Source organism: Branchiostoma floridae, chromosome 18 (genome assembly GCF_000003815.2).
Source record: "Branchiostoma floridae strain S238N-H82 chromosome 18, Bfl_VNyyK, whole genome shotgun sequence".
NCBI lineage: Eukaryota > Metazoa > Chordata > Leptocardii > Amphioxiformes > Branchiostomatidae > Branchiostoma > Branchiostoma floridae.
In genome coordinates this window covers 12,708,254-12,723,581 of record NC_049996.1, presented here as the reverse complement: position 1 = coordinate 12,723,581, position 15,328 = coordinate 12,708,254, and the positions used below count along the sequence as shown (strand labels likewise).

General features: G+C 38.4%; 1 protein-coding gene across 11 annotated transcripts in view; it reads right to left on the bottom strand.

The window, feature by feature from the left end:
• The window catches only part of LOC118405820 (voltage-dependent L-type calcium channel subunit beta-1-like), a 50,757-nt gene extending 36,858 nt beyond the window's left edge, over positions 1-13,899 (bottom strand). For 6 of the 11 annotated variants that reach the window (XM_035805602.1, XM_035805603.1, XM_035805601.1 and 3 more), the window contains exons 1-2: positions 13,689-13,898; positions 12,624-12,707 (exon numbers count right to left, since the gene is read on the bottom strand). In XM_035805602.1, coding sequence (XP_035661495.1) covers positions 12,624-12,707; positions 13,689-13,754 — 150 coding nt within the window. In that variant the 5' untranslated portion in view covers positions 13,755-13,898. Of the gene's footprint in view, positions 1-4,395; positions 4,544-12,623; positions 12,708-13,688 lie in introns of those variants that run through there. The other 5 variants (XM_035805600.1, XM_035805614.1, XM_035805607.1 and 2 more) reach the window with 3 other exon arrangements.
• Positions 13,900-15,328: the final 1,429 nt, after the last annotated feature.

The window sequence follows — 15,328 nt, the reverse complement described above, 5'->3', positions numbered from 1 at the left end:
TATAATTGAGATGATTTTATTAGCATCGCATTTGGGATCCAAGGCTGCAGGTTGTGAGAGTGTTTTGCTGAGGGCCTCTTTCAGGGAAATATCACTTATGGAGAGGATAAACATGAAAAGCACTTTTTTTAAGTACTTCAATGTACATAAACTCCAAGAAAAATAAATTAAATGGGAACACAAGGCATGTTACAAAGGCCAATAGGCTATCTTCCACCTCCCACTCCCAAATCCATTGCACTTCAAGTAGTAGAAAGTAAAAATGCATACACATACAGTAGGTACAAACTAAGGTGACAGCGACAATTTTCTTTTTGCCAAAACTGAAGTTCTAAGCTTAGCATCTGAACAAGACACCGTTATACATGTAGGTCATGTCTTTGGTACTAGAGTCTTAATCAATCACATTTCAGAGACACAAACAAGCTGCCAGAATTTTTTCCAACCATTTTCTCCAATTTTCACAAAAAATATCAGGCTACTTCCGGGCAAGCGAGATGTAAGAAACAAGCACAGTCAGAAAAGAACTACAAATTCAGTGGCAGAACATCATCAAACCAACATTTTGGCAACGTAGAAAAGTACCCTGATAGGGCAGACAGTAAAACTGATAGTAAAGAAATTTCTAGGCAATATAAGGGACTTACAAATGATGGATCTGCTTTGGAATCACATTGAGACCTGGAAGTTGGCCAGATTACCTTTATAAGATGTGAAAGGGCGGTCCATAACTGTCAAGTTGTCTAAAGTTTACTGCGAGAGACAATATGTGAAGTCAAGTGTGATATCAGTAATATCTATATTTCACTGGTAGGGAAAACAAACTGTTTTTGTTGTTGTGTTCTTTTTCTTTCTTCTTTTGTCAGCAACCAATCAGAGCTTAGGTTACTGTATGGCCGCAATATGCAGTGTTTCTGTGTCTACGGCACCTGAAATTGTGTGGCCGTGGCCACGTTGGACAGGTGGCCGCTATAGACTATTTTTTCATGCTTAGGTCAATGGGAAAAATCGAAGGGACCGACAAAAAGTGACTGCAATGACCAGGCGGTCGCTATGCAAAGGTGGCCGCTAATACAGGTTTGACTGTAGACTGCAAAAGCAAAAAAGAAACCCAACTGAATACTAAATAATCTTTGTGTCTCAGTCTTCTACCCCCAAGGAACACATCATACTTTTATCAAAGGCTGTCTTCCCAATTGATTAATGAAGGATCCTTGCAACATTACATATGAAAATGTCCTCTGGTAGTCTTTATATATTACTTCTGTACCTGATACATGAAAGCCCTCAAGCTAGCAATCATTCATACTAATAATTATGAAGTTTGGTACATTAAACTGTTCTAAAAAGGGACATTTTGCATACAGTATATAATTATAACAAAAGGCGTCTAAATACATTTTATTTCATGTTTAATCATGAAAAGGCAGGTTTGCCTACATACAAATGTAAGATATCAGGACTAATTTTGTGCAGCTAACCACCTTCATGAACCTAAATTTAGAAAAGTGTCTCTTCTCATCTTTAGATCATTGGATAGATACTTGTTTTATTAACTTATGCATGACAAAAAAGCATCACCCAACTCCCAAGTTACCTATACATGATTGTCCTGATGGCAGTCATTACATATTACAGTTCTTTGGAATGATATTATCCCAGTTCAAATCTGGTGTTTTCAGCTTTCTTGAGTTTTCCTACTAAACTGAAGTCACAGGACAAACTAAGGTGTTACTGCCTGCCCCAAATCATGAAAATAAAAATTAGACCTTCAAAATATACTTAGTTAATAGTACCATAACAGCTACATGATATGAACTTGAAACAAAGTAATTATTCATTTTACTGGACTACATAGTGGATTAAGAACCTTGAGTGTGGAAGAAACGTTCATGATCATGATTGTTGCACTATGCATGACTTTTAAGTCCACAAAGATTTAATCAATCAAAAGTGTACAAATTTTGACAACCACCTTTCATATCATTACTGGCCTGTCCCTACTGTCTGGGCCACTCAACCCAAAACAAGTCCATGTCACCCCTTTGACAGATGCTTTATTATAGGAGTGCAGGGAGGAACACTTAACACACACTGGGCACGTGGAAGGGGAGCCTGCATCCCAAATATGGCCAGGACAAAAACTGACCTCCGTATAAATATATCACAGTCTGAATACCACCCACCAAACCTGCTCAGTCCAGTGCAGTTTCTTGCAAGTCATCTGTTTGTGTGAAGGTTGCCAAGGGTTTAAGCCTATAAGGACAATGGATTTGCATGTATGTTGAACTTTTTACACTTGCAAAATACAATTCTTTCCCTCTTTAAGTTTAAACTGCAAAAACTAATATTACAACAGGAGCAGCTCAAGAAACTAACCTTGCTTTTAGGAGAGTTTACTTTTCCTCTAACATGCCATGACATCTAAAGTAATACCTGCTTGTAACCAATTTTGAAGGTATAGTTTTTCAATGATTCTACTTTCATTTTAGTCATTGATGCACATTCTAGGACAGAGAAAAAACTAATATATTCTACACTATGTCTCTGGCCTTGCAGAATCAACCCATTAAAAGGCTCTTCATCGCAATAAAGTGTACCTTCGACCCTGCTAATTCTATTACAGCCTCTTAAAAATTCATATTTCCATGACCCTTCTGGACCTCAGTGGAAATTTCTGATACCTCCAGAATTGCAGAATGGAATGTCCCTCCTATAATTGCAATGGTGCTACCTTTAGGCTGTAATAACTGCATTTTTTGGCTCACAGACACAGCATGAAAAACTTCTACAAGTAACCTGAGCGGGTACATTTAAATTAATGTCAAATTCAAGTAGTGTCTTATGCATTTCTTTACACAAAGATGCACCTTCTTTAGCAAAGCTACACAAATTGTTGTAAAATGTATAATTGGGGGATTTTTTGGTAGGCTTGGTGACGTTCTTCTGGAGCATCAAACATTATCAAATTTAAAAAAAAAAGTCAAACCTGTAAAAGAGACCACCTCTACATAAGTACCACCAGGCCAATCTGACTACCTTTTGGTGGTACTTTAAGACAATTTTTCCCATTGACACAAGCATTAAGATTTCTATCTATAGTGACCACCTGTCCATATAGACTAGGTTTCAGAGGTCTCCGGAAAAGTCTTCTTGGGCTGTTTTGACTGTACAGACTATGCATGTCTGGAGACATATAGATTTTGCCAAGGAAAGCCAAGTCACTTCCTTCTACCACACAATGTCTCAAAGAGTAAGTCCATCAATCTGAGGCTATTGCAATAGACCATAGGCATAAAGGCAGCATAGAATTATAATCCTCTCCCAGTGTAAGGTCAGATTAGAACTAGCTATAGGCAGTCCAGCTTTCTATCTGGAACTTGACATGGGCTGGGTTAAGTAAGCTTAATCTTGGTTGTAACTCTATGGATTTTGTCTGAGTTCCAAGTCAATGTATAATTGGTTATAACAATCAAAATGAATAGAATTAGAATTAACATTGGCATAGCTGCACACCTAGTTTGCAATGGTTGCCAATATTTCTTAACCAGGTTACAGCTCGAACCACAAGACAAAGAAGTGCAAATCATTTGTTGGAAGACCTTTGCAAATGTCACTAGCTATAGACAGTACCTAAGCTACGGATGATTTACTAGAGAGCTCACGTTTTCCCTAGGGCACACAGTGGTTTAACCAGTGATACAATACTGTGCAATGTTTCGGCTTGGTTAACTTTTCTCAAACAACTTCAGCTTTCTAGAAGAATCTTAGTATTCTTACCTATGTATACTAAAAAAAGTCAATATTACTGTATAAATATACGTCAATTATTGTAATCAAGGTAAGTTATCTGTAAAGGCCATAGATGCACCAATGCTAAACAAACACATGATGCCAGCTGAACCTGAAAGTATCACAGAAAATCAGAGCTTAGGTGACAGTATTCAGTTCTTCTTGCTCAAGGAACAAACATAAATTTCAGATCTCTAGTTCCAAGAACAGGTGTTATGAACAAACAGGGCTGAAGTAAATATCATTGGACAGTGTACCCCTCAGTTTTGGCAGGGACAAAGGGTAGAGAATGCCGTAATGGCCGGTTGGACTGGTTTTGCTGGAGACAGGCCAGAAAATGTCTGACCACTGACATTAAAATGGGAAATTTCATACTTAGAACTCATCAGTTCTTGGAGAAACATTGCTTTTCAATGACAATTTCATCTAAATTTCTTCTAAAATTTGCATGCACACCCTTTCTGGTAAGTAGAATTACTAGACCAGCAATTAGCACTGCTATTGCAATGTATATCTTTGCAAAAACAACGTCATACAAGCTGTTAAGGTACACAGTGTTACCCTTACTCATGGACTAAATGTCCTGAGAATACATAGTCATACCTGATGCTCCAAGTCAGAATAAAACTCGTCAAATCTCGACATGGTGACAACGCTCCTCTCAAGACTGTCACCAAAGTTCCTCAGTGGTGTGTTGCTGCCAGGCTATGTGCTGACGAGCATTGCGTTCCAACACACTGTGTGTCACCAGTACTGATTGGTGGTCAGCTGACCCCATGCAAATGAGGACAGGGAGAACTTGATGCACAGGTGAGAAATGCCAGCAGAACATTTAGTACTGGCAGCTATGACAGGTTTCTGCCAGAGAAAACATCAGATTCTAACATACTTAGCAATGCATCGTATTGAGTCCATTAGTAACAATATTAGTATGGCTTACTATAGATACATCTACTGAAATTTGGATTCTGATGAGATTTTATGAAGTTTGGAAGGAGGTTTGCATGACTGTTTTGACCCTGTATCCTCAAATGCCCTTTTGCAACAGTACCTCTCTCCTAAAATATTTTTGATACCGAAATATACTTGGGTACAGCAAAACCAGTAAACCATGGTGATCACTTTAGGCTTGTATTGTCATAGCAACCTGTCTTTGCTTTCAATTCACAGCATAAATTTCTCCATTTGTAATATCCTATCCTGCATGGCATACCAGTGCAATGTCCTCTGCTTTTGCAAAGAAACCAACCGACTGTGAAGTTATCGTTTGTGCTGCCATGTGACAATGACAACAGACCGACGACAAAGCCCAAGCAGGAGTCTTAGCATGGTACAGGTACAGCAATAGCTTCTTCATGACCAAGTCTAAACACGCAACAACATTGCCCCAGATACCCAGTACATATTATTGTTAACACTATGATATGATGATATCATAGCCTGGAATTTATGACCTAGATGAGATTTATGAGACTTAAGAGATTGAACTTCGGATGCAAAAGGCCTGATACAGTTAAACCTTACACATAAGGACCATCTGGCCAATGTGACCACTTCTTGGTGGTCCCTTCTATAATTTTCCCCATTGACACAAGTCATGCATTACCAACCCTGTCTCTTGTGACCACCTGTCCACCTAGACCTGATTTTATCTATCCCCTGAGTGGTCTTTTTAAGCAGTTTTCACTGTACCATATTCTTCTAATATGTATAACAAAGCAAAACAATTAGACTAAACTGACATAGGCTGTTGTTGTTGTTGTCTCTATTATCCGCTTGTTTCGTCGGAAGATGGTCACATGTGCTATTTGAAAACCATTACTGTCAGAAGCCTAAATAAATGTACCACAGCTGTCAAAAGCATACTAGTATCTTAAATCAAAAGGTTCACACTTAGACAAATAGTTATAACGACATACCACGTACCAAATGATAACTTTTTCTAATATCTAATAGTTGATGCAAATCTCAAAAACCCTAAAAATGTCTACCTTTCAATTGTTAGGCTTCTAGTATGACTGTATGACCATTCATATACTATTAACTATAGACACCATTTTGGTTCGCATTTCTTATAAAATATTTAGCATGTGGGTAGATAGTAATTACAGGTTAAGAGAGAAACCAGGGTCCCGAGAGGATTCTCGAATAGGCTTTAAATAACGTGTTGTTAAACTCATATGCATGAATAGTGAAATACCACTCAAATATGAACATTGCATCTGTATCTTTTGATACAATTTCTAATAGACAGAAAATACTTGTATACAGAGAAATACACATCTAAAGGTCAAATGGTAAAGGTCCTATAGCCTTTTGAAGCAGTGGGTCGTTATCCACTGTGTCTAGGGCACAGTATTGGAAGACAGGGTCTATCCTTCTCCTTCCACCACCTTTCACCTTCCCAACCAAAGTCAGGTGCTCATTTTTACGCCAAGGTGGAGTGAGAAAAGTCAGTGTCTTTTCATGGGATACATATCTAGCCAGGAAAGCCAGTCATTGTACCCTTTACTGCTTTAGATCACCCATCTACTAGCCTAGTGCACAGGAATTAATGGATCTGAATTTGGACCATGACAAATATAAGTGGTTCTAGTATAAGTTAGCAAATCGGATCAGATATCGGTAGTGTTGATCTGGGCACAGCATTTGACATCTATCTGCTCCATGTATATTTTTTAACATTGCAAGATGTTGACCAGCACATATAGATGTAGTTAGCTGAAGGAATTTAGAACCATTGATATAAAGATAATTACTATTTCTGCATTATTTACAATTCTGGCCCATTTGTTCAAATTTGCATTTTGACAGGTTTCTCCTTCAAGCCACCTGCTTCCATCTGCATCTTTCCAAAAGCAACATCATGAATTCTTTAATCCAAGAAAAATACAGTATACAACTATTTTCTTTAACACTATGACAACTGGATGTTATTCATCTGACATCTAAAATTTACACTGGATCCAATAGAAATGTGTAAAATTGCTGCAATATGGCTTTTTAGCAGGTTTGACATCTTACATCAATAATTTTCCAATCACATCCTCTGACAAATACGAAATAGAATAAAGAATGTAGCATGCTGCATGTAAGGATGCCATTGGTTGGTCAGGCAATTGACCTAGAAGTGTGCCAACCTTGACAGCTTTTCCTGACCAATGGCAGACCAGGATTCCAGGGTAACTGGAGGTTGTAGAACTGATAAGAGGACATGTTTGAGTCCATGCTATCTCCTATTAAGAGCCAGACCATTCCTAGCAAGTGACTATATGAAACAAGTATCCAGATATAGATACCGACTAAGGGCAGCACTATTTGAGTATTTCTCAGTTGAGGACTCCATTGCGAAGGGATAAAGAGGTCTAATCATGGTAAATGCCATTTTGTCATATTATATCCAAATAGGCCTCAGACCTGTTAGGTGAAGGTCCCGGTATCGTATTTTACTGACACATGTACTGAAGCTGACTTTATCAAGATCTATAACAGACCATAAAGAGATTTAAACTAAATGTTGTTAGCATTACGTTTCCATCTGGATTATTTCTTCCCAATTTCGAGGAAAACTCATTTCAATTGAGAGGTCATTTGATTAGTACGGGAGCATGAGGGACTCGACTGTTTTCTGATGCTATTCAAATCTTTTTCTAGGTATTTGGGAGTGTTATTTCATCATCAAAGACAACTCCATAGATAGAAATCTAATTACTGGGCTTTATAGATAATCCAGTCTGGGAATGATAGCCAATCAGTAAAAGATAGTTCTGCCATAGACTTTAAAGACTTACTGTCTTCCTTACTTCTGCAGAAAAAAGATGGCTTACCATGCAGGCAAGTGCAAACAGTGAGGAGATGAAGGAATAGCTTGCCAACGAACTTTGTTTTTTGGATCATGTGACCAGTTAATACCAGTTTTGTACATGTAAGTATAGTACCAGCTACGGTGAGGTTTGTTACTCTCGTACCAAGATGGTCCCCTACTCTAAAAATTTAAGTTTTAGACAAGTGCAGTGGGTCCTTAAACATGTCCAAGATATGGCTCTCCTCCAACACGGGACCTACGCTTTTTCATCACCGCTAGGAAGATATCTCCCGCCAAAGCTAGGATTTATTTTCACCTTTGTCAACTGGGAAACAAGTGTAAAGTCTAAAGCACACAACATTGAGATCAGAAATACACTATAATAGGTCTATATATACTTGGCTAACCTTGGTGGCAAAAGTTCAGGATATGAAGATGGGAATACCTAATTAAATGGTCTTTTTACCAAATAAAATTCAAAGTAAATCATAAAAATCCCCACTTTGCTTTTAGAGTTCAAAGTTCAAAAGTTCAGAGTTCACAACCTCATTACGTAAGACCCCAAACAAAGTCTTTTCATTAGTTTGACTCTGAAGTTACAATAAATCCCCAACCATCAACAGTGCAAGGGTATCAGGTATTATCTCAACTACTCCCCTTATTCAGTTCACTTGTTTTACTATACAATAGAGAAGAATACATCATAATTTACAAAACACCGACAGTGAAATAGCCAAGGTCTCTAGGGTACACATTATATCGCATCAAGAGCAAAAGAACACATATCTCCATATCTTTGTTGTTTACTATTGGCACAGATGAATTGTTTCCTATGGAGATATTTGCTAAGGAGGGACAGGAAACTGATACATCTACCAGACCCTAACTGGTTTCAACTAGTTAGGTCTACTTGAAGGCAAGGGGGTTTAGATTTCTACTTGGCAAGGAAGTTGAGGTTAAATTCTCACACTATCGTCTTCTAATCTAAGCATTGTAGGGTGTGTTGTTAAGCAACACAACTTCAAACACGGAGGTGGCTCTAATTTTCCCCCAGTGGATCTTTTGTATGATCCTCCTGGTAGCTTCCTATTGAACTGCAAGAATGTTTATCATAGCTAACAACGTTGCCATAAAGTTTCCAGCTTCACAAAGCTTTATTTTCTAATAAGACCTACCTAGAAACAGATTGCCAAGGCCTAATTATGTAATAGTAATACTGCACAGTGGCCAGACCTTATAAAAAGTCAACATTCAGCAGTTGTTTGGACAGCAAATAAGCACTGTTTATTTAATCAGATACTGCATTTACTACCTGTAGAGGTGATAGTCCTGTAAGTAAGGCTTGTGCAAACAGGATTTAAGTACTTTATCTACAGTGTACATGTAACTAAGTAGGACTGGACATTATCACCTGTAACCTGTGAGTTGTAGATAAAAAATATATTACTGGCAGAAAAAGATACAAACAACATGCAATTTGGCAGCCTACAAGTGTCATATTATGAGTCAGGTATTGTAACTGCTATGTGTTGATATTAAAATGTAAGAGAAACTTATAATTATCATCAAGGACATTGTAAAGGAAAACCTCATATCAATGCAATATCAAAACCTACACACATGGCAAAATCTCAGACTTCCCCAAAGTCAGCAAAATTCAACCATCCCAAAAAATCTATAATACACTGTATAGGTGTGTACAAGTCCAGTTCATTCAAGTCCACAGGAACATCCCTTTTCTACATCTATGAAAAACAAGCCAAGTCTGCTGTTGAAAAACTGTGTCAGCAAGAATAAATGCACACTCTATGTGGCATACGTGTGGAAGTGAACATACATGTATACCTGGACTGGTAGATGAGGGAAAAGGAGCATGCATAAAACATCTCACATCCACACAGGCAACAAGTGAAACGTCACCTGTGTAACTGTAAAGCATAAATCAATGTAAATACACTGGGATTGGGTGGGTGTTGTGGGGATGGGCACTGAAGGACTGTACTTGAAACAAACCTTATGATGGGTACCTGGAGAGTTTTAAAACCATACTCTATGCTCAAGACATTTATTATACTTTTATAGACAACTTATGTGCGATTCATCACTCAACTTTTCTTGTTTACAGGCAATGAATTTTTTTTGTCTCCAGATTAGCCATACGAACAATGAAATAGGAAAAGCAAGGTCACAGGAACTACAAATGACAAAGAAACTTAGTTTGAAGAATATAAATGTACAATAAAAGTCTTCATTCATTCACCATCAATTAATATCAACATATCTCAAATTAAATATGTATGATTTCGGGGTACACTTTGACCCTACCTTCCTATTATGGGACTTAAGGTTCTTTGTTTTTCACTCTGCCTTTTGCTAGCCAATTCTTATAACTAACAACAATGCAATTCTGCCTTTGCTAACTTTATTAGGACTGTTCATCATAATAGGACTTCACTAAAAGTAGCTACCAATTATTATATAACACACTATGATGATTGTATAAAATATCTCCTCAATGCTTTACCCGTAGCCAGGATCAACTCCTCAGTAGAAGCATCTTCTAATTATAGATTTCCAGAGCGTATTAGCTGCAAATGCAAAGCCCAGATGACACAGGTCTTTCAACTTGTGAATCTGAGTCTGACAGTAGCTGCCATTGCAAGCCTTGTAATTGTATGATACAACATGCCGTTCAAGCAGCCGTTGTATAATACCAACACAGATACAGAAATTATCTGACCAGCTGAAAGTCAAATTTCATTTGAATACAGTGCCTGGAAAAAATGCCTGGCAAGGACACAATATACATATCAAAAACATTTAAAAAATCATGTCAGATACCTGAAAAGAGTTATCATATCATACATAAACAAGATGCAAATCACATCTGTGTACACTACTTGTACTTACCTTTTACTCCATTCATTCATCATATAATTCATTACAAGATTCATTACATATTCATATATTCATTCATTCCTTCAACAGTCATCGGAATTGATATACTTGTTGCTACTAAACCCATGGGGAATGCTGGCAGACACCAGATGCAGCCACACCGAAAAAAAAAACATCAACTGAAATATCATATTTAGTAAGTACCTTGCAGAAGAAAAACAGTGTATCTCTCTGTCCATCAATGTTATCAAAAAATGCTTTAACACAATTGAAGAAAATATAAAATGTAAGTTGCTGAAAATAAAATAAAAAAAGTGCTAGATTGTCAGCTGCTTTTAATCATAACCTAATTGACTGTAACTGTAAGATTGGGGGAAGTGGACTTTATCCCAATTTTATTTTTAGCTTGCCATCTTTCTGAGTGTGATAAATGTTTCACATCTTCATACAAAGTAGTTTATGAGCTTCAATGAACATCTAACAATAGCAACAGCACAACAGGTAAATTTTCTAATAAATATAGTTTGCTATCAGTAGCCATATTAAACAAAAACTGAAGCATTCTTATTATAGATCCCATATTCTGCTTCTAATTTTCAAGTAACAAATATCAAGTAACATGAGGCTTTAAAATAGATCCAAAAGTTATCTAACTTGGCAGGTGAACCCATTGATAAGGTTTGTCGATTTGTACTATTCCGAAGCCAATGTGAAAATGACAGTCAATAACAAAAAGGGCCATGGCCAACGTGCATATGTTCTATTGCTAAAAACAGTTACATCAAATCTATTGGGAAACATCCAGACAACTGATTCTCAATAAAATAAATGTTTCTGAGTGTTAACATTAAAAATTCTGGACAGGTTAGTACAACAATTCTGAACAGGTTAGTAGGACAATGAAACTAAAACAGGCATAACGAATGCCTTTAAACTTGTTGTCTGTGATTTCTGGCCTGTGACAATATGATCCTCTCTTCCACGAACCATGCATGCACTTGTGACCAGGTTGGTACAATTCCAGGAACAATGCACCTGTTGCAGCCGTTTCCTGTCCTTACCTTGGCGCAACGCTTAGCAACAGGAAATGACAACATCCATTGTAATAACATATCATGTCTACCTGTTGACTGATTATACCAAGAAATTAAAGAACTTGTAGCACGAAACATACATTATGTGCTAACATTTCAAAACATCCTACAAATTTTACTTAATGCAGCAGAATTTTCAAATGAATGTAAGTGGACATACTCCGACATAGCCTTTAGTTTTACTTTTTAGCTTTCAAAAAAAGTGCTTTTTTCCTTTAATAAAAGGACAGGGTATAAATGTTACTATTAACTTCAACAATATCCTACGTGTGTTAATACATGGGAACATGACAACTGAATGCAGCAAATTTTCCATCTGGCTTGCGTCAACATTGAGTATTTAAATCGAATGTAAAAAACACATTGCGCATGGTTTTTGTCAACGAAGGACAAATGGCTTATTAAAAGCATAACTTGTTGCATTGAATGAATACTTCTGCATTGCATTTAACATTCTACTTTTAAAATTCAACCACCGGCTACTTTTCACACATGACACAAAAACAAACATTTCATCCATATCACTTGATTGAATTTGACAGGCATAATGGTAATTCCTTCACACATTCACATGTACTTACCCAACATACCCATACTATAAACAGTTACTGTACAAATATATCACACTCAGTCGATAAAATGGATATACATGTATCATACAGACAAATATAACCTGGCTTTGTCAGAAACAATTAACGAAAAGAACCTCCGGTCTTTCCGAAAAGCTGCCTACTCAATTATTATTGCATTAAGGCCCCTCCCCCTCCCTCACCTCAATCCATTCGCACCATTCAACACCCACTGAATAGCAACCTTTTGTTGCCATGCACAATACCCGTGTTGACCTCTTTTTTCTTCCCCCAAAATGTTTTCTTTTGTCGCGCCCTTGGGAAGATAATGCTAAAAGAAACATTCTTCCTCGCTTTTGATACAAGATTTCGGCAGCGAACGAGGATCGGGCAGCCATCTTGGAAAAGATGGTAGAGGAATTGACAGGCGGATGTTGCAGATGAACAGGTGTTTTTTCGTCTTACCTGGCGAATGATGCTGTTATCGCTTGTGTCCGAGAAGCTCCCGTCAGAAGGCTTGAACGGTCCTCTTCTTTTTGCGCCCTTTGACTGCAAAAATATGACACAAAACAGAAAATCATGGGTAACACGATAAGTAATATACAGCAATTCCTGTGCAACAGATAACGGTACAGAGATGGGCAGTGTTGTTACAGGTGTATTTTCATCATAAATATCCCACTGTCCTGTTTTAAGACTAAGTGTGTATTTAGTTGGCTCTCTTGCTATATTTTCCTGCCGTGTGGCTCAATAAATGGGGCAGGAAGGTCTCCAGTGCCGATAAGTATGTCTAGAATTTTCCTTCCCCTCATAACAAACATAGCGGGCTTGGAACAAACATGGCCTAACTATACATAGCGCCTTCTTTACAACAATCCTTCAAATCTACAACAATTTAGGAGAAAATCCGAGGCAAATAGATAGATTTTAATCGTGCTTTGCACAGGAGAGACTCTAAAAAGGAGTAAAATCTCCAAGGTAAGCAAAAACCCTCACGTTTCTGAATATGATCTACGGAACAAGCACGGCTAAATATAGGTGGGGACCTGACGGGGAAAATATATCGTCCTCTCTCCTTTTCCTTCGAAGTTTTCCTCATGATTTCTTTAACTCAACCACGTATGATACACAGATTTGGTATAAAATACAACCTATGTGTTTCTTGGTGTATTTTAGAGCATTAGCGGACACTAAGGCGTTCTAAATCGCCCCAAAACAACATCTCGCTACAAGCGATCTGCCACTTAGTATCAAGAATGTATCCATCTTGTAACAGACGACATTTTCGCCAAAATGTTATCAAATTTTCCCGTGGTTTTCCCTACATTTATTTGGTCAGGACATGCGGTTTTAGATATCCTGTGTAGAGCATACGTGATTCTGAATAATTTCTGAGGAAAATGTCTCCTGTTGAAGCAAAAATAACTTGAGATTTAGGCCGGGCTTCCATGATGGGGCCCCTTCGCCGAGAGGGGGGTTGGGGGCCCGGCGATCGATGGCTCGCCAACACGGGCTCGCCTCGTCACTTACCTGCGGATAGTTCACGCCGTAGAGATCGGTTTCGAGCTCGTATTCTCTCGGCGGTACCCTGGCCATCCTCCCGACAAAACTCAGCTCACGATCTCGGTCAACATGGACCTATGATAGTCCGGCGCGGGTACGAAAGTTGACCACAGTCGGGCAACACAACCTTATTGCACATGAAAAATGGTTGGCATATTTTGGGTAGCGGGAGGCCAGGGCGCATGCGCGCGGGGGCGGTCCGCTCATCCTCAGGGGGAGGCAAGAAATCACTTTCACTTTTTTTAAGATGAACGTCTTCAAGATAACCAAAACTTCCATTGAGATAACTTACTAGTAGACTGGGACAGAGTACAGGGGACTCAAGGATTGATGTCACCTCATGAGTCGTGAGGAAGCGCCAGTGAAGAAATTTTTTTTTGATACGGACGTTTTTAGACCACACTGAGATAACGTTAATTCTAAGGATAACATCAGCGCGCGCATCAATTTTAGGTGCCCCCGCAAAAAAATACGAGAAAAAAATGCCACCATACTACAAATCGTACAAAGAAGGATGCCCTTTCTTCTATCATATTTTTTTTTGCCATGTGAAAATCTATCTGAACAAAAGTATTCTGTGTGTTCAGTCGAGTCATTTGTTCAACCTTCAAATTCCTGGTCATGACCACTAGGATTTTATAATGAAGACAAATTGGGCTTCTTTTTGCACAACATATTTTTGTGCACGCAGGCATCAGTTTCTGAGGTGCCTTACTGATAACGTACTAATACTTAGTAATAGACTGGGACGTAATGACAATTCAAGGGTTGATGTACTACCATAAAGTGGAGACGTGCCAATAAAGCATCATGTGTGCGTATCTCAGAATGTGCCTATCCTATAGCCTGATTAAATCTCGCTTATAGCAGCCCACCCAACGACCGTCGGCCTACTCTGCGGGGAGTGGTCAGTTACAGCCCAGGTCAGCAGAGTTTGTGTCACAGACTACCTATCCTGAAGCTGAACTTTGAAAGAAATATCCGAGTGGCAGACTTAATTGCTTGATAAGGTATGATTAATCAGTGTCTTCATCAATTACAGCGTGTGTGGGAGTACATGTAATTCTCAGAAACGGGTGTGGTGTTACAAAGTGAAGAAACAATTGGAGCAGCAATTATTTCTCCCGACAAGGCAAATGTTGATAACACCATGTGTAATTGGGACGGTGGCAAAAATCAACTCATAGCTGCGTCATGTCAACGTGTCATGTCATGCTTAACCAACATTGTGTTGTTATCATCTACATGACGCGTTCAGACTCAAATGTATACCCCGCATTTCAGCCCACGTCATTTCAAGCAGATGAAAGAAGGGGAACCCGCAACGTTTACGTCTAACCCGTTTTTCTGACACACAGTCATGATGTTGTTTTTTTGGTATGATGATCTCCAAACAGATGTTAGGGCAGAGAATCGTGATCTTTTTTCTTATTTCGCTGGTTATTCTGTTGTGTTAGTGACCAACTTTAATCAATAGAAGCCCAAGTTTTTGTTTGCTTGTTTGTTTGTTTGCTTGCATCTCGCTTTTCGAGGAGGTCATGAGGGAAGATGGAAGAGTTAGATAAAATATAACAAAGATACAGATTACATGATTGGAGCCCTAATAT